This window comes from Sinocyclocheilus grahami, unplaced genomic scaffold, assembly GCF_001515645.1.
Source record: "Sinocyclocheilus grahami isolate Dianchi unplaced genomic scaffold, SAMN03320097.WGS_v1.1 scaffold93.1, whole genome shotgun sequence".
Classification (NCBI taxonomy): Eukaryota; Metazoa; Chordata; class Actinopteri; order Cypriniformes; family Cyprinidae; genus Sinocyclocheilus; species Sinocyclocheilus grahami.
Genome location: NW_015505272.1, coordinates 1,689,989 through 1,710,468, shown reverse-complemented (window position 1 = coordinate 1,710,468; position 20,480 = coordinate 1,689,989). Strand labels below are relative to the sequence as shown.

The 20,480-nt window shown below is 38.3% G+C and overlaps 1 protein-coding gene across 1 annotated transcript in view; it reads right to left on the bottom strand.

The window, feature by feature from the left end:
- Positions 1-1,648: 1,648 nt before the first annotated feature.
- The window catches only part of LOC107587549 (uncharacterized protein KIAA0825-like), a 76,289-nt gene continuing 57,457 nt past the window's right edge, over positions 1,649-20,480 (bottom strand). The window contains exons 13-20 of the mRNA XM_016275363.1: positions 19,237-19,376; positions 15,179-15,358; positions 11,764-11,982; positions 11,199-11,607; positions 7,415-7,571; positions 6,550-6,717; positions 5,221-5,315; positions 1,649-1,757 (exon numbers count right to left, since the gene is read on the bottom strand). Of these exons, the coding sequence (XP_016130849.1) occupies positions 1,649-1,757; positions 5,221-5,315; positions 6,550-6,717; positions 7,415-7,571; positions 11,199-11,607; positions 11,764-11,982; positions 15,179-15,358; positions 19,237-19,376 (1,477 nt within the window). The remainder of the gene's footprint in view (positions 1,758-5,220; positions 5,316-6,549; positions 6,718-7,414; positions 7,572-11,198; positions 11,608-11,763; positions 11,983-15,178; positions 15,359-19,236; positions 19,377-20,480) is intronic.

Below are 20,480 nucleotides of genomic sequence, written 5' to 3'. Positions count from 1 at the left end.
GCTCTAACGCCTGCCTCATGCTAAACAAAACCTCATTGTGTTTGCTAATTTCCAACACTAGCCACCAAAACAAAGGCAAAATGATGGAGAGACACAATGACGATTTCCCACAGTCAGTCAGTCAGTCAGAGAACATGATGGAGAGGACTTGTTTGTGAAACTTAAATACTTATTCTTAATAATATATAAACTATCTCTCTCTTCCTTCGGCTTGCTCCCTTTTTATCAGGGGACGCCATAGTGGAGTGATCCGCACAACCGATTTGGCACATGTTTCACATGTTTATAGTTAATAATATATAAACTATATACTATACATATATAAACCCCTATAAAAAAAAGTCACTACAGTGATGGGTTGACAAAGAAAGTGTTTGCTTTCCAGTAACACATTGAAAATATTCTATTTCTCGGCCATGACAGATTCCCTCACCCAAAAAAGCATCAATAACAAACTCATAACACAAAGGTGGCGATAGCATTTACTTCCCCGCACATTGCGATGCTGCCTCTAGCCGAATCGCTGCGCGCCTGTGGAAAAAGCCCTTGCATTCTGACACATTTGTTTGTATTTTATACCCTGGGAAAGAAAGCTAACCATATGGCCATCATTGGGAACAGATGGCATTTGCCCAATGTGAACGGCGATGCCTATCACCGCAATTTAAAGCACTCCACTTCCCGCATCAACTGCCATCTCTCTCAACAGATACTTCTCCACTCACTATTGTTTCCGGATGATAGAGGCATGACAGTGCGAGGCTGTAAAAGTTGACCTAGCCAATGTACTACACAGTCAAAATTCATGTCTTTCAATACAACACACAATAGCACAGAAGAGAACATAGAAGACATATTTTAGCATTGTTTGTGACAGGGCGAACAGTTTTAGCCGTAACCAAGAGCATTATAATTGTTCAGAAGGTGCTTGTTAAGTGTGTCCTGTGGTATTTTGCAACTCTGAAAGCCACATCTAGTGATTTTTACAGACCCATCCATCCATCTTACAATGCGGAAACTAGAACGGTGTCAAACTAAAGCACAATATATTAAAAGAAAATCCATTAGAGGAAAATGTTTAACCTTAGAGCTCACTTATGAAAGATTACCACTTCTCACTTTATACTCAAACTCTCGCTGTGGCACTTGAAAAAAGGAAGTACACTACCATTAAAAAAAATATGATTTTATAATAATAAGTTAATGTTTAATGTTTCTTGAGCACCAAATCAACATGTTAGAATGATTTCTGAAGAATCATGTGACATTAAAGACTGTAGTCCTTTCCACCAGGAATAAATAGCATTTTAAAATGTAAATAGAAAAAAAGTTATTTTAAATTGTAATAAAAAAAAAAATCTAAACTACAGTTTTTACTGTATTTTTGATCAAATAAATTCAGCTTTGGTTAACATAAGAGAGATCTTTCAAAAGCATTAAAAAAAGATTGTGCAAAAAGTAAAAGATACACTAATTGTACATCATCTTACATTACAAAACATACATTACAGAACGCTACAAGGTAGAAAGCCAGATATATATCCCATATCTGGAACACAGCATAAGTATACTATACAGTAATGTAAGTTTTTTTCAACAAAGGCGGCAAATCTGAATGTGAATGGTAACAGATTGTTGAACCTCTGTGTTATTTTAAAGCCTTTCTGTCACCAAGCACCACAACTCTGGCAAAAAAGTTTGTGTGGGTCATGACTAGAAGTTTGCTGTTGCTGTCTCTCTGGGTGTCAGGTGCTAGTCTGAGGAAGAACAGGAACATTAATCAGTCACTTTCTGCTGAAAAGCTCCATTTGAGAATGATTTATGACACTGCTGGCACAGACAGCCAAATGACAGGTGACAATAAAGGACACCCACAACTGTGTAAATCTTCTCCCTCTCTCTCACACACTCTGAGAGAGAGAATCGGCGAGAAGGAGTTGAGACCACATTCTGGTGCACGTCTCATTCATACGTAACCAGATGAATGTACTCCTCACAGAGCCACAGAAATATGTTTAAATAATGTTTACTTGAATGCTCAAATCATGTTTAAATGGATATTCACTCAAAAATTTTAATTCTGCCATTATGCATGTCAGTCAAAATTATTTATTTAGTTTATTTTAGTTCAAGCTCTAAATACATAGAGAGAGAGAGAGAGAGAGAGAGAGAGAGAGAGAGAGAGAGAGAGAGAGAGAGAGAGCAATAAGCAATAAACAAATAATTTTAAATAAAAATAAATAATAAAAATACTCCATATGCACTATAGTCCACAGCATATGCTTTATTTGAGGAAAATGTAAGTCATTAATCACTGATGTTGAATTCAAAAGCCACAGTCAGGGGGTAAAGTTTCTTAGTAAGCAATGACATAAATTCCTGTTTGTTCATCAAAGTCATATGATTTCAAAAAGTTGCAGAAGATAGACATATTTGCAACTTGTATGATTCATTTATGGCATTTAGATCTGTAAATATACAAACTACTTTTTTTAATAAGTATCTTATGCTTACCCAGTCTGCATAGCTTTGATCAAAAATAAAAAAATACTGGGAAATATTATTACAATTTAGCTGAATTTTCAGCGGTCATTATTCCAGTCTTCAGTGTCACATGATCTTTCAGAAATCATTCTAATATGCTGATTTGGTGCTTAAGAAATATTTCATTATCAATGTTGAAAACAGTTGTGCCGCTTAATATTTTTTATGGAAACCATGAAATTCTTTTTTTCAGGATTATTTGATGAAAGTTCAAAAGAACAGCATTTGGGTTTATAATAACAAGATCAGGAGTAAATCATAGCTAAATTTATTTTTTGGACAAACTATTCCTCTCATAACCTATAACCTCACACCATTAAAACAACTACTGAAAAAAAAGAGAAGTTGGAGAGATTAATATGTTAAGACCTCAGAGCCCTCACCCTATTGAATAGATTGCATAGTTTCTGCATATAGAAGACCTACATACATCCTCAGTCTCCAGAGAGCATCTCTAGTGTCTTAACATTCAGTACATGACCTATTACTGATTTTTTCCCCATACATTAGACCTTGCGTTACAACTATTTCCTCTCTCCCTCGTTCTTGTTTCTACCATTTTTTTTCTTTTTTAATTCACCTCTGTCTGAACAGGTTTTCCATTAAATTTACTCAGTCATGGTCATTCATAGATAACCCACGTTATTGCACAAACAAACAGCTATCTGAATAAGGACATGAAAGAGTTCTCTTGTTTTTATATGAAGCAAATTCTAATTAGAGACCAACCCGTACCTATGTCAACTGGACCTAAAAATAGATTAAGTGACATGTAACCTAATAAAGGTGTATGGACCCCATTTGCACAAACAAAGTCTACTGTACGACTCTCTTAAGTTTCCAAAGCACCTTCTAGCTTCACCTTCTGTCCTTCAGCCCTCTTCTGAACCTCTGCTCGGCCTCGAGGGCAGGTGCTCCATCATTGATATACTGAACATAGAAAGATGCTCTCAAAGGTTCCACCCCACTGTGAAGGAAACACTAACATCTGGATGCTCTCCAAGTTGGACTGGGAAGGTGATTTACCAGGTACGCAGAAATAGGTCCATGTTCTACTGACCTGCTGCACTTCCATGTAGAAACTACACAATCTGGAACATGGGTAGGCACTGATACCCAGATGAGACAAATCCCTATCAAAAGTTCTCCAATTCAATCCAATTACCTTTTTTATTCATACAAAAATATTTGGTAACAGCTTTTTGACACTAGATTTTAAGCACTGCATTATGCATGCTATAATTTAATTAAAACTAAACTAAACTTAAAAAATGTATTATTATTCTTTGATTAGTATGCCTATTTGCAGTAATTATGCTTAATATATAATTTTTATGACCTACATGAAATAATTGTAATTTTAAAAATAAACTTGTCATATCACAGAACCATTCACTGAAATAAAAAAAAAGATACTGTTTATTTAAACAATTCATTTTGATTTAACACCATTGTATCAGGTTCCTCCTTCAAACATGACTGGATCACGTTAAACTGACTTGAAATGGTTACTTTTTGGTTTAACTCAAGTGTTTTCATTTCGAAAGAACATGTTTCAATCGAGTAGCTCAAAATAAGTTTTACACTTCCCATCCTGCTTTGCACAGGGCTGGATATAGGGAGAGAAAATTTTGAAATAAAGTGAGAAAACAGAGACTTGTTAATGTCTAATATTCTATTATGTTAGCATTTTAAAAGACTTTCTGTTATTGTTTTTGGAGTGTGGAGCGTTTGTATGGGTTGAGGAAAGCAACTCCAATGGGAGTGCTAGGGATGTACATAGTACCATCCTTAAACTGCCAACATCATATGTGTAAAGAAAAGTTATATTTTACTTGCTAATATGTTATTATAACACATTGGCTGAACTTGTATGGACAGTGGTTCCACATGAGGGAAACATGTTATCTCTACTCAAATATTTCTTGTAGAATGAACTAAGGCAAACTGAGTAAATTCAACTAAAATTAGACACGGAACCACTGTCCATGATTTCATCATGTTCAGCCAAAGAGTTATTTTTTGTGTATTTATTTATAGCATACTGCAAAAAAGCTAAATGTCATTAAAACAGCGAAAATCTTAAAAGAAATGTTGACCAGGCATAGGACATAAATATAGACACACTCTTCCACTCTTTCCTGAAAAAGAAACCAACTACAATTTCAGTTTGACACATGTCAGATTGTGATTTCAGTTCACTCAGTTCTAAAAACGCAGACACTTCATTTTCTCCGCACAGTGAGCTCAGATACGCTTTCCTTTTTTTTCTCTCTCTCTCTCTCAACACTATGATGGAGCTGTGCTTCTTTAGCAAGCTCTCAGTGGAAAAGCACTTTCTTCACCAAACTTTGAGAAAAAGGGATGCTGCATGCTGGGAATTAAAATACTGAAGGAAACCAAGAACTCACGTAGAGATAGCAACATCTCTACGTAAAAATTCACAAACACGGGTCAGATGAGGCATATGCAGCCAAACCAAAATGCCTTTAGAAGCTGACACACACAGATAAGTGTGAACATTCAAACGGTCACAGGATCCCTCTATCCTCTCTACATATTCACATATTCACATTCATTACGGAGGTACACGGTGGGACATGACAGGCAGCACTTCAACAGTGTGTAAGCGAAAGGAGGGGGCGACTGTGTGCGAACGAGAGCAGCAGCCATTACCTGTTAGCGAGCAACGTCGTGAAGGTCACCTGACTCATGCTCTGATAGGCTGGCAGCAGTTGGGCCCAATCCCACTCCCTCTCACCCATAGCAGCCTGTTGATAAATGAGCAGCGAGTATTGTTCGTTATTAATCAGAGTTAATATGATCAGTAAATTACTGCTCCAGCTGGGCTGGACTAACCAAGGAGGAGGGGGTCCCGAACAAGGCCGCCCCAACGCGATCTATCTATCATGTCTGCACAAGAAGGTTTTTATTCCAATAAGACAGGAATTAATTTAGAAATCCATTTGGGGAGGGATGTACCATCATTTATAAAAAGATAAATCAATTTCGCTAGAGGAGTCGCTATTCTTCTCGCGTGCCGCCCAAGGTTTCCCTCACCCACGAGTGGACCGTCCCTTTGTTGGGGAGCCAAATTAAATCCGATTGCTTTGATAGCCAGAACGTCACTCTTAACTTGAAGCTGAGTTTTTTTTTATTGACAAAAGGACAGAAGCGTGCCAACCCCTCCTATTCTCCGACCGGCTGATTGATGGATCGGCATTTGTTTTTTTTCTGCCTCCATTTGATTTGACAAACAGCGCAGCCACCTGAAGGCGAGGAGGCTTTTTAATCATCCCCTTAATAAGGTGTTTTATGCAAAGCAATGCGAGCGCGAGCGATAAGGAGAAAACAAAAGGGATTAAGAGCACGGCAGCTAGTGCCTAACGACGGGAAAAGAACTTGCATTTTAACCGACGCAAAACTCTGAGCCAAATAAGATAATGAATGGAAAAGTTCCCCTTAAAAAAGAAGGTTGCAGACTTTCCGGCTTCAAAGGCGTAGCAAAAAGTCTCCTGACATGAGCAGAGAAAACTTTATCCTACCTTTAAGAGAAAGCCAAAAGAGGACCATGGCTCTTGTAATTAAACCTTCAACCTACACCGTCTTCAACACGCAAGGGATGCTTTTTTTCCACCCTTTGTTCAAAGCCACATCACACTCGAAGAGTTCACCTTTCAAGTGTTTTCAAATTCTCTGCTCTTTTGGTTAACCTTTTTTAATGTTTTTCTTTGTGTCTTCCCTTCACACTAAAATATAGCTTAGGGACAGAGCGACCTATGGAGAATTGTCGAGTTCATCCTAGAGAAGCAGTTTAAAGTCTCTCAGTCTCTCTCTTATATTCACCTTGCCTGGTGGCCTTGACGGAAAGTTACACTCGCTCGACCGTGAAAGAGTAGAGAAGTAGTTCACGGCTGCTTTAAATAAAAGTTACGTGAACGACAAGTATTTGGGAGCACTCATGGCACTTCAAGTTGAAGGCTGAGAAAATAACAAAGGACTAACCTGATCGAACTTGTTATGGCCGATAGAATTGCACTCTGTGAGGGGGTTGAACTGGGTTTTACACTGGTTTTGGCTGCTCGCTTCAGAGGAGAATATGACAGGTCCCAATGGAGAGTCCGGAAGTGGATGTGTCTCTGCATGCGGCGTTAAGACGGACCTCAGAAAACCCTACACACACAAAAACACAATACAAGGCTCATAAACATCCATTCCAGTGTAAAAAAAATTAACAGGAACCTGTTCAAGTCTTATTATTAGACTGCATTAAGCAAAACTAAAACATTATTAAAGTGGTCAAATTAATAGTGAGTCTCTACAGACTTCTTAAACACACCACTGGACAAATTAGTACATTTCAACAATTATTACATACCCAATTTTGGACATAATGGCCATTTCTTTTCTCTCTATTCCCCAAGTAATTGGCCGACAATGGTAGAAATTAATCAGTCTATCTAGGAATAGGATTTGAAAACAGGACATTGGAAGAGGACAAAGATATGTATAGATATGACACAAAGAATTGTCCTCAAGATTAGACTTAAGTGAGAGTTGCACTAATTTCCCAAGATGTGTTCTTATTGTTAAGTAGAGCAAGGGGCAAAAAAAAGTGTAGTGTAAGTGTGGAGAAAGACTTTGACTAATTTGTGAACCGTTCCCTTTAATTTTTATTATCTCTGTTGTTTAAGATATTGCTTTTTCAATCAGGTCAAGGCTGTTACGAGAGGCCTCGCAGCAGCGTCTGGATGCAGTTGTGTCTCCGTGCAGCAGCTCTGCACAGGTGTTCCCCCCCAGCTTCAGGTCACACTGTCTGCCTCAGGCTAACAGCCACCTAATTGCTTGGTGAAAAACAGCAATTCGCTACCTCATTGAGCTGGATGCTGTGATGGATTTGCCGGAGGTACTGGCTGCCACCTGCTCTATGGCACAGCTCCAGCAGCAACTGCCTTATTTTATGCTCAGTCAGTTCCGCGGGCCCACCTCTATCCTGCGCCGGGCCGCTTTCCACACGCTCAAACACACTAATGGAGGAACACATAAAAGAGAGGGGGTTTAACATGAAATAAATGCAAAATAGTTATCATATTACTCAATTTAAATACTTCTAAAGGCAGTTTTACATGCTAACTGCGAGTTCCCAGTTCATTTTATTGGGCGGTTTTAATTAATATATATATATAGTAAATCGTTTTTAAATTGGTAAAAATACTACTACTACGAATGATAATAATAAAAATTCATTTAAAAATACTCTTAAAGGGGTCATATGATGCAATTTCAATTTTTCCTTTCTCTTTGGAGTGTTACAAGCTCTTGGTGCATAAAGAAGATCTGTAAAGTTGCAAAGACTAAAGTCTCAAATCCAAAGAGATATTCTTTATAAAAGTTAAGTCAACCACGCCTACCTAAAATGGCTCGTTCTAACACGCCCCCACATGTCTACGTCACGATGTGGGAAGATTTGCATAATGCCACCCAAATTTTCACATAAAGAAAGAAGGCATATCTTTTATTCTCGCTGTAGTTTTGTTGTTGCTGCCACCGCCATGTCGTGAAGGCGTGTTTCGTTGTGAAAGCGAAACTACTTTGTTTGGCCTTCCAAAAGAGGACGATATCCGCTTCGTCATGCCTAGAGCTGATCCGTGCTGGTTGCTGAGGAAATACATCAACTTTGCGCTTTCGATCACCGGATCGGCTTTCACCGTGGACAAAGCGGAGTCCAGCCCGGGGTCGTCACATGTGGTTGCCGCAAGTCCGCCGAACGCTCCTTCGTCAAATCCGCCGGCCGCGCCATTCTCAAGCCCACTGGCCTCCGCTCACTCAAGCTGGCCTCCGCATACTCTAGGCCGCAGCTCATTCTAGGCCTCCGGCCTCCACTCACTCAAGGCCGCGGTGTGTGAGGCTGTTTCATTGTGAAAGCGAAACTACTTTGTTTGGCCTTCCAAAAGACGATCACAAATGCAGACATGGTTTTATGTTTACGCGGCGAGATGCAACGCAAACGCGTAGAAAGACAGTATAAGTCATTATAATCCGTAATTATGTCCCCACTGGATGCAACAAATGCCTCGTTTATAATGGGTTTTAATGTTTTTGTCTCGTCGCTCCGGCCGGACAGGGCATCACAATATGGTAAGGGGCGTAACATTTCCATCTCACGCTTGAGGTATTCGGCCAGTCACAACGCACTGGATAGCTGGCCAATCAGAGCACACCTCGCTTTTCAGAACGATGAGCTTTGTAAAAATCAACGCGTTTCAGAAAGGCGGGGCATAGAGGAGAAACAATAATGTACAGTATGTGGAAGATAATGTGTTTTTTTAACCTTAAACCACATAAACACATTTCATTACACCAAATACACAAAATAATGTTCTTTTTAGCAGCATCATATGACCCCTTTAAAATGTATTTGCATAATTTTTGTTTATGTTAAGGTTTATACATCTAATACTACTCTGGTGGTGGGTAGAATAAAGATACCATATCACTTAAACAATATTTCACAAAATATATAGCCTACCTTAATATTTTATGCTGACTGCTAGCAACAAAAAGCATGCAAGATTATGAATGAATTAATTAATGTTTTATTTCTTCACGGATAGCATAAGTCTTTAGCAAATTAAAAGTGTTTTTATTCACAACCCAACAATTGGCATTTACTGTAGCTTTTGTGACCTTTGGCTATGTGATCAAATATCAAAATAACAGTAGCTGTTGCCAATTTTCGACAACATTGAGCTGAAGCAGGAATTGTTGTGTTTGCTCTTACACATTTCGCACAAAAATTTGCACGTGCGCGAAAATGCCTGCATGTTGCCAGTTGTGGCAAAACAGTTTAGTAACATGATTTCCTCCTTCAAAATGAAGAAAGAAAAAAACGTAGTAAAGAGAGTGAAAGGAAGGACAGATCAACAGTTAGAACCACAGTGCCTCTCGCCGTAACCTTAAGGTCCCCTCAATGCACTCATGCCCGTGCCCTTCCTCTCTATCCAGCATGCCTCATCACCCTCACCACACTTCCCATCTAATACACCCCCCCCCACCGTCATTGTTTCCCCCATTCCTTCTTCCTTCCTTTTTTTATTTTTCAATCACAAAGTGACAAGGAAAGTGTCGCCTGTCAGGCAAGCCTTTAGCTTCAATGACACAGAGAAAAGCGGCGAGGCCCTGGGCAGCCCAGTCGGTGAGCGGGGTGTCAGCACCTGTGCCTGTATCCTTCCCTGTCCATCAGTGTGCAGGTGAAGCAAATGATTGGATCCAGTCAGTGGCTTGATTAATGAGAGGCCCGTCGGATCTGGGACAAGCTATCAATCACGTCATTAGGACCAATGTGCCCCGAAAGAAGCAGAACACCCCCTCCGCCCACGGAATCCACTGCATTCATCTTCATCTGTGCATGCATGCCGTCAAAGCCTGCCAGGGTCACCGTGATGGAGAACAATCATCTTCTCCTCTACAAATTACTTTGCAAAGACAAGAGATGAGGGAGGTGTGTGTGTGTATGCATTTGTGTGTGTGTTGACAAGCCGGGGTGGGGGGGGGTTTCAGAGAACCCGCTTTCCTCCGACACACTGTACGTTGATTGTTTACACCGGAGGCAGTGCCTGAAAGTGAAGGTTATTTTAATGAATAGTAATGGTTCCACTGACTGTCTAAGACAGGCGATACATAATCACTCTTCCTTTTTGCTATCTCCTTTTTTTTTTTTTTTGCCCTCACTCTTTTTTTGTTTTCCTGTCACTGGGAGCAGCGTTTCTCGGAACACTAAAAGTTTTATTTATTTTTTTCCCCAGCTCTGTTATGATGCTAAATCATTTTCAATAAGGGTAATTAACTCTGAGCTTTTGTTCTGGACATGACTTGAAAGTTGTTTTTTTTGGCAACAATGAAAAATAGCATTAAGTACAGGTCACTTTTCAAAAGTGCTCAAAAATCAATCGTTTGAAGTAATTATTAGTACAGGATCATTACTTAAGGCAGGGGTTTTTAAACTGGGGTTTGGAGAAAAGTTCAGTGAAAAAGTAGTGTTAAAAAAATAAATACTGAATCACAGGTTTATACATTAAAAAAGTATAGTCAACTTTATATTATCCATGGCATATGGCATTACAAAAAAAATAAACTGAATTAAGGTCCACATTATCTGCCATAAGATAATGACTTATACGCTCGTCATTATCAGTAAGCCTCATATTATACTGCTAAGATGATTTAATATTGCTAAGATGATTTAAAGTACATGAATCAAGGATTGCAACACGTTCTTCACTGGTTCAAGTCAGAGTTCTGCACTCAAATCCTATGGGTGACATCAAACCCATTTTGATGTACACGTATCAAAAGGCTTGAAACAACTAGCTACAGGCTAGGGGGGGGGAAAAGAACACAGAGAGAAAACAACACAATTATTTTGCCAAAAGATAAAGGGTGAAGTTAATTTCAAAATATGAATGAATTGTAAGATTTAAGTCTTTAAAATGACATCAAAATATCACCTGGCAGACAATGTAGACATTAATAGATTAGTTAAATGGTTAAACGCTTTAAAATGTCTTTCATATACTGAATAAACTTAATGATGAATTTGCTATTATGGGCTTAAATTGGGAAAATATTCCATCAGGCTTCTTTCGAAATCTCACCTATCACAGCAAAGCTTTCGTGCCTTCTGCAGCTGCATGGTGGTCCATTTGGGCCTCTTCTCTTCCAGGCCCTGGAGCACCTTATGGACCAGAGGCTTGGGAACACCCTTCTGCTGGCCCAGACTGACCTGCAGACATTCCGATAGCAGACTCAGCCTATCCTTGGCCCCTCTCTCCAGGGGCTGTCCAGATAAGAGCTCCAGGGCGTCCCCATTTTCTAGATCCTGACAGAGGCTGACCAATATGACCCAGAGGAGCAAGCCGGTAGACCTCAGCTGTCTGGCATGCTGGGAAAGCCTCTTCTCTGCCACAGTGAACAGGAAGCGTACAGGCAGTGGAAGGGAGGCTATGGTTGACGGAAGGTTGGTGAAGATGAAAGAGAGGGCTTGGATAGCTAGATTCGTGTTGTCTGATAAGAAGAGAGAGAAGCAATGAGGGTTGGCTAGATTTTATTTTTTTCCTTAAATAAGACGGCACAGTTTCCATCAGTTGTTTTATGCAGTTAAAAAATGGTACAAATGTTTTATAAATAAATTAATATTACTGTTAATAAAGCTTTACTTACTCTTGCTGGTTTCATTAAACTTGGGATCTTGTGGAATGTAGTTCCACTCTTTTGGAATTTTGCTTAGGACATTTTCTGGTAAGTGTTGTCCAACCATGGGTCCAGTCTGATCTTTATATGCCTGCATCATGCTGACCAGGTGAATCAAAAGTTTGGTAGTGGATTCACAAACAATGGACCTGATGTATTTAAACAAGACCGGCTCCTCTTTACTGGAGTCTGGAAGAAAGAGAATAGTCTAAATTACCAGAATTTAATAATTATATTGGACCTATTTTGTAAATTCATTACTGTGTAAAAATCTTTAAGATTATGACATATTTGGTCACAGGACATTAGCTCAAAGAAGAAGAGAGACAGAACTCATCATTTCTTCATCTATCTGCAATTTTTCTTTCCCAACAATAGTGCATTTATTTATTTAAGCTAATTGATTTCAGTACAACTTTTTGTTATATGACTGATACATTAAAACTTATCAAATCGACATGATTTTTGCAACAATTTAAATGACTTTTATGTATAGAGTGTATCGTTTTACTCTTGTCCCAGACACAGATATGGTGTAACCAATGAGTCATATAAACATAACTCAATTTGTCTAAAAATGATTTATATAATTTTTTCATTAGTATTATATCTCATTGCGTTATCATTATGTCATGGAAATGACTTAAGTTCCAGGGAAACAAGGGAAAGCAAAATGCCTGAATATTCCTGTGATGCATATATTTCCATTTTTGGACATTGCTAGCAAACAATGAAATAAAATAATGCATTTTAAAAGTGTGTTTAAAGGGAGTTACATTCCTAAACATCCACAGTGCCAAAAAGTACCAGTAGAACAAACAAATAAAGAATTCTAATACCGATCGTTTTCCTGACCAGCCCAATTAGCTCTGCTAAATGGCACAATCAAGGTGCTAAGCAAGCTTTATAAGATTATTTTTAGGGAAGAATGGACATGGTCAATTAAGCCGAAAACACAACACCTTACATCAGAATAACAGCATACAACACACACTCTCCTGCTCCCTCCTCTGTCATTTGTCTAATTTGTGCAACTATAATTACCTCTCTCACATGTAATAAATCACAAAAACATGACATGAGAGCTTCAGCTTGGAATTAAACCCCCTGAATCAAAGCCGAATCAAAAGGTGTCAGGTCATAATTGCAGTTTCTATGTCAGTATGCAAAATCAATACGGTAACTATTAACACAACGAAAAATGTTCATGCTGTGGCTTTTACAGAGAGGGAAAAGGAGAAGGCAGAAATGTAAATAAATAAGCAATCAAAGAGACAGCTGAAGGTTTAATTATGGCTTTGATTTGATGATGGGCTTCCAGCTGGTCAGATTTGATATTGAGGCAATTAGTAGCGGTTTCCAACTGGACTGCAACTGAATGGCCACATCTGACTAAAATTGTGTCCTTTTGAAGTCTAAACAAATGTAGGACAGAGCATGGGAAAATCCTTGCATGGCTGCACCTGCTAAGTTGTAAAAGTGCTCCCAAAGGTGTCTCTGGTCCAGGTAGCCCTCTAGCGCCCGAGTTAAAGCCCTGGGGATGGAGTTGAGGGAGGACAGGATGGAAAAAACTGCTTCCAAAAACTCTGCAGCTGCTGTGTGAGCATCAGGGGCCACCTCTGTTCCTCTGTCCACGCAGAGACCTGAAAGTACACCATCATCGTTATTTTAAGTGATATCAAAAATAATAATAACCAAAATGTTACTAATAGCCTAACAGGGCTTAACAATATGATTGGTATATAAAGTGCATATCTAAACAAAACAAACTAAATAAAACACAAGTTTGAGCTTATTACATATTGCACGATATCTGAGCCTAGCACAGGAAATGTATGTTTTCTAAATGTTTTTCTAAATCAATACATTGTGAAAGGTCTATTTTGAACAAAAAAAGCCAATTGACTGTCTGGACAAACACATGAAAGATGAGACCGCAGCAACAAGATGTGACTCAATGCCCTTGTCCAAATGTTGTCAGGCCTGTGGGGTTGTAGAGAACGCAGGATGGTTGTGCCTTTGGTTCAGCCCCTGTCAGTCTCGCTTCCTAGAGATGACAGGCGTTTGAATAGGCGATTGAATGCAACGCAGCATTCAATGAGCATCTTCGATAGAAAGCAGCCTGCTGTTTGCACTTTTTTGACAAATGTTGGACTGTTTTGAAATGACAGGCCTAAATTACCTGCTGTAGTAGAGCGTGCGGTTAGCTAACACTGCTTTGCTTAACAGTGATCCTGAATTCTGCTGCTGCTGAAGGACTGATGGGAATCTACTCTGCTTTCTTTTGGGTACATGTGTGAGAACACTGGTATAGATGCCATTTCACTTACTTTGTGATATTGTTTGGTGTCTTGTTCTGTATTTCACTGTAATTATCAAATCGCTAGAGATAGGTTTACATCAGAGCTGTTTCTTTTTTTTCATCTGGAATGAATTTGATTGTGAAAAATCGATTCTATATGACAGGTGGTTGGAGGAGAGGATTAAGGGGAAAAGGAAAGTTTTGAAGACTTTTTGTTTTGTTTTGTTTTGAATTAAAGTGCATTTTTAATTGTTCACAGAGCAAAAACATTTCTTTTTAGCAATAGAGTAATAATATTTTCCATTCTCCACCATTTCCATAGGGGTTGTGTAAAACCATAAATTTTCACTTTTAAAGGTTTCTTTTTTTTTTTTTTTTTTTGTCAGCTTACAACAAAAACATCAAACTTTTTTGGTTTCAAACACTTAAATTAAATATGGTTTTAAGGAACAGTCAAAAGACTATAACATGCGTAATACCAAAACCTTTCCTCCTTCTAATTCAAAAAGTATTATTTGTTATTTTCACATATGCTATAAAATTGATCACACCATGAGATAAAGTACAATTATTAAAAATATATATACACATTAACATAAGCATACAACACACACTCTCCTGCTCCCTCCTCTGTCATTTGTCTAATTTGTGCAACTATAATTACCTCTCACACATGTAATAAATCACAAAAACATGACATGAGAGCTTCAGCTTGGAATTAAACCCCCTGAATCAAAGCCGAATCAAAAGGTGTCAGGTCATAATTGCAGTTTCTATGTCAGTATGCAAAATCAATACGGTAACTATTAACACAACGAAAAATGTTCATGCTGTGGCTTTTACAGAGAGGGAAAAGGAGAAGGCAGAAATGTAAATAAATAAGCAATCAAAGAGACAGCTGAAGGTTTAATTATGGCTTTGATTTGATGATGGGCTTCCAGCTGGTCAGATTTGATATTGAGGCAATTAGTAGCGGTTTCCAACTGGACTGCAACTGAATGGCCACATCTGACTAAAATTGTGTCCTTTTGAAGTCTAAACAAATGTAGGACAGAGCATGGGAAAATCCTTGCATGGCTGCACCTGCTAAGTTGTAAAAGTGCTCCCAAAGGTGTCTCTGGTCCAGGTAGCCCTCTAGCGCCCGAGTTAAAGCCCTGGGGATGGAGTTGAGGGAGGACAGGATGGAAAAAACTGCTTCCAAAAACTCTGCAGCTGCTGTGTGAGCATCAGGGGCCACCTCTGTTCCTCTGTCCACGCAGAGACCTGAAAGTACACCATCATCGTTATTTTAAGTGATATCAAAAATAATAATAACCAAAATGTTACTAATAGCCTAACAGGGCTTAACAATATGATTGGTATATAAAGTGCATATCTAAACAAAACAAACTAAATAAAACACAAGTTTGAGCTTATTACATATTGCACGATATCTGAGCCTAGCACAGGAAATGTATGTTTTCTAAATGTTTTTCTAAATCAATACATTGTGAAAGGTCTATTTTGAACAAAAAAAGCCAATTGACTGTCTGGACAAACACATGAAAGATGAGACCGCAGCAACAAGATGTGACTCAATGCCCTTGTCCAAATGTTGTCAGGCCTGTGGGGTTGTAGAGAACGCAGGATGGTTGTGCCTTTGGTTCAGCCCCTGTCAGTCTCACTTCCTAGAGATGACAGGCGTTTGAATAGGCGATTGAATGCAACGCAGCATTCAATGAGCATCTTCGATAGAAAGCAGCCTGCTGTTTGCACTTTTTTGACAAATGTTGGACTGTTTTGAAATGACAGGCCTAAATTACCTGCTGTAGTAGAGCGTGCGGTTAGCTAACACTGCTTTGCTTAACAGTGATCCTGAATTCTGCTGCTGCTGAAGGACTGATGGGAATCTACTCTGCTTTCTTTTGGGTACATGTGTGAGAACACTGGTATAGATGCCATTTCACTTACTTTGTGATATTGTTTGGTGTCTTGTTCTGTATTTCACTGTAATTATCAAATCGCTAGAGATAGGTTTACATTTTCTTTTTTTCTTTTTTTTCATCTGGAATGAATTTGATTGTGAAAAATCGATTCTATATGACAGGTGGTTGGAGGAGAGGGAAAAGGAAATTTTGGGTACATGTGTGAGAACACTGGTATAGATGCCATTTCACTTACTTTGTGATATTGTTTGGTGTCTTGTTCTGTATTTCACTGTAATTATCAAATCGCTAGAGATAGGTTTACATCAGAGCTGTTTCTTTTTTTTCATCTGGAATGAATTTGATTGTGAAAAATCGATTCTATATGACAGGTGGTTGGAGGAGAGGATTAAGGGGAAAAGGAAAGTTTTGAAGACTTTTTGTTTTGTTTTGTTTTGTTTTGAATTAAAGTGCATTTTTAATTGTTCACAGAGCAAAAACATTTCTTTTTAGCAATAGAGTAATAATATTTTCTAGGGATGCACCGATATGAAAATTTTGGCCGATACAGAATGTGTGATCCTGTTGTGGATGCGCTCTTCCCATAACAACGCGCTGAAACATGGCAACTAAACCCAAAGAATTCACAACGTTTTATTATGATAATGTTCTCATTAGAATGTTATATACACGACATTCCCAATCATAGTTATTAATGTTGTGCACTGCTGTTTGAGCTGCGTGTGCTGAGCTAAAGATGATCACCGGTAAACTGAAGCGCTCTTTTAACTTAACCAAACGCATTCTATATGAGATAAATCAGATATACATCAAATAAACACAATATTACAATGTACAATTGCACAAAAGGCTGCAAACGAACAGCGCGCATCTGAAGTGTCTCTGAAGGAAATAATGCATTATTTATCGGCTTTAAGATATCGGCCAAATTTTCTTATCAGGCCGATACCGATAACAGAAAAAATGAGCCGATATGGGCCGATACCGATATGGTGGCCGATATATCGTGCATCCCTAATATTTTCCATTCTCCACCATTTCCATAGGGGTTGTGTAAAACCATAAATTTTCACTGTAAGAGTTTACTTTTTTTTTTTTTTTGTCAGCTTACAACAAAAACATCAAACTTTTTTGGTTTCAAACACTTAAATTAAATATGGTTTTAAGGAACAGTCAAAAGACTATAACATGCGTAATACCAAAACCTTTCCTCCTTCTAATTCAAAAAGTATTATTTGTTATTTTCACATATGCTATAAAATTGATCACACCATGAGATAAAGTACAATTATTAAAAATATATATACACATTAAAATACAAAAATAACTCTCAATATTCAGAAAAAAACTCCTTACATTCTCTAATAAATATTAAGACATTCATATTTTTCGGTTACAATTCATATTAATGTATGAGGGACAGTTCATTTTTAACAAGTACAAATTAATTAAATTTGTAGTAAGAATAAGTAAAAAAAGAACAAATAATATTCTATTAATTATCATAATGAACATCACATAAGATCACAAAAGTTTTGTGCCTAGTAATAATTCTATTTAAAATAATTACATCATAACAAATGTTACAATATTAACTTTTAAATAGCCTTGACAATACTTAAATGCTATTTCAAACAATTCAATGTAAAATGGATTCATTTCATGGGAATGCAGGTTCCAGTACGGTTTATCATGTCACAAATTCATTATTTGATTCCCTGTTTCCAATACATTAGAAGACAAAAAGGCATAAAAATAACTACAAACTTTTGCAACAAAACGGTGGACTTACATAAATAGCCACAAGGGGCAGTAAAGGGCCAGACAGGTTAATGACCTGCCTCTTTGCAATCATCCATTTAAGAGCCACCGGATGAACCGTGATAAATTAACTGCTGGTGTTCCTCAAGGGAAGGGATTCCACAAGCCAATTCAATCCTCCGCTAACAAACCTTCGCAACCTTGACGTGTTGCCAACAAACACACCTGTTGATTTTCTACCGGGCCTCACAGATGAGTTTCCACTGGAGGCCCTTAATTGCAACAAGACATCGCAATCAGTTCCTCAAAGAATTCCACGAACAAGCTCCTATTTAGAGCACAGCTTAGCGCTAAATGCTCCCAAACTGTGCTGAGAGACAGTGACTCGAGCGAGGAACTTTAAAAGAGCTTTCTCTAACCGGCAGACAACCAAGCCACCGCGTTTCTTCTTAATTAGCCAGGCTGCGGCCAGGCAGTGTTGATTTACAGCGACGTGATTCCCACACCAAAGCTCTCAGCCGAGCTTGGTTATTAATGAGCTCCGGCATAATGTGAATTAATGTGCAAGCACAAAACAGCCTTTAAAGGTTAGACTTTTCAGAGTGGAAGGAAGAAAGAGGAAAATCTTTAAAGGTCATTCACTTTGCTCTCACATGAGTGTTTATTACTAAGCTCTATTGATTCAGAAATGATGAGGAGGGTGATGAGTGCGATGATGAGCGAGTAAAACGATATTCTCACAACAGTCCGGATGCATCTCTGACGCGCCTGAGGACGAAAGACGCTAAATCCAGGCGGATCTGTCTTACTTCGCAAAATCAGAAGTATCAAATGTGTCTGATTGGGATGAGCCTCTCAAGACCTCAGCTAGCATTTAACTTGTTAGCAAATTCAACAGAGTGTAATTTCAAATTTTAGACTAGCAATTAGTCATTTCTATGGCGTATTTTGCGAGAATGAAAGGACTCGTTCCTCTGCGCAGGTGTTGGGCGACTCGAACGATGTTGTCGTCTTGTGATCAGTTCTCAAGTGCACACAACAGCCTATTGAGCATAAGAGGAGACGTGCGAAAAGAAGACCCATTAAAAACAGGTGCAGGCTATTAAGAGCAGCAAGGTCACTGGGCCATCCTTACAGCTAATCAGTCTTTCCACCAATAAATTGTGCTAAATTCATTTGTGGAAACCAATGAAAGCGCTGACGTGCTTCAAACAGCGTTTCCTCGTATTTTCTCATTGCAGGCCTCTCTTCTGTTCTGTAAATGACATCAGTTTCAAACACGTGTGGAGATGAAGCAACATTTTGGCAAGCCAACTAAACTATATTTTTTTGATATTACGCCAATTTGCAGCATGCTTCATTAGAGCAATAGAAAAAAAAAAAGATATCATCTGGAATCTTTGGTAAGGGTACATGTACAGTCCAAGAAGTGTGTCAGGGCTTTCAGAGTCTTACATGAGTATGAGATGATGATCTGTAGCAGGAAGCAGTCTTTGTGAAGGATGGTTTGCAGAAGTACAGCTGGATTATAACAGGGTTCAGACACCAGTAGCTCAAACAGACATAAAGAAGATCCCTCACAAGCTGGAAAATCCCTTAAAAAACATAAATAAATAAATTAGGGTCATGTCAACGTTCAAATGTTAAAAATTAGTCCGAATTTTTTTTTTTACAAAGAACCATCTTGTTTACCAAGGCTGCATTTATTTGATCCAAAAACAATAATACAGTACTACTGTGAAATATTATTACAATTTGAAATAATTATTTTCTATTTTAACAAGTTTTAAAATGTACTTTATTTCTGTAATGGCATCACATGAACTTTCAGAAAGAATTCTAATATGCTGATTTGTGGATAAAGTCTAAAGCCACATTACAGTTACAGTTGCTGTGGAAAGAATAGGTAAGGTAAAAAATTTTAGGAATCCAAGGACTTCTCTTCATTCAGATGAACATTAGAACAACAGTTCTATCACAAAGAATCCAATGTCATGTGATCCTTATTGTGCTCAACCAGATTAAACAGCACTCACACAGAAAACCATAGACCTTAGTCAGTGTAGTGCCATGTTTAATTTTTGACAGGAATGAAAACAAGACCGTGAGGGATGAAAGTACAGTGTTCAGTGGATTGTATTGTTTTACAATATGCCAGTTGTTTAGATGACAAAACATCTTCCATAAAAAAAAAAAAATCAGTAGAAAAAAAATCCAAATTGAAAGTTGTTAGTTTTAAAACATACACGTGATCATATGATCGATGACCTTTATACAGTTGTAACAGTCAGTTTCTTACAGCCTCATTTTCAACCGTGTAAAATTCAATATGGCTTCTACCCTGATTAAAGGAGTGGTTGATTGCGATTTCACTTTTTTAACGTTAGTTAGTGTGTAATGTTGTTGTTTGAGCATAAACAATATCTGCAAAGTTACGAAGTTGAAAGTTCAATGCAAATGGAGATATCACCTTTTAAAATTCTGGCAGTTTAATGCCTACAAAGACGGCTGGTAGGGACTACAACGAGTTACTTCCCGGGTTCGGGATGTCACAAACCCAGATAAACCCCGCCCTCAGGAAAAGGCAGCAAAGTGGGCGAGGCCATGCTGCACTGCTTTAGAGAAGAGGAAGAGAAAACTAGAGGTGCACCTAAAAATCTATTCATATATGAATCGCGATTCTGTCTTCTAACGATTCA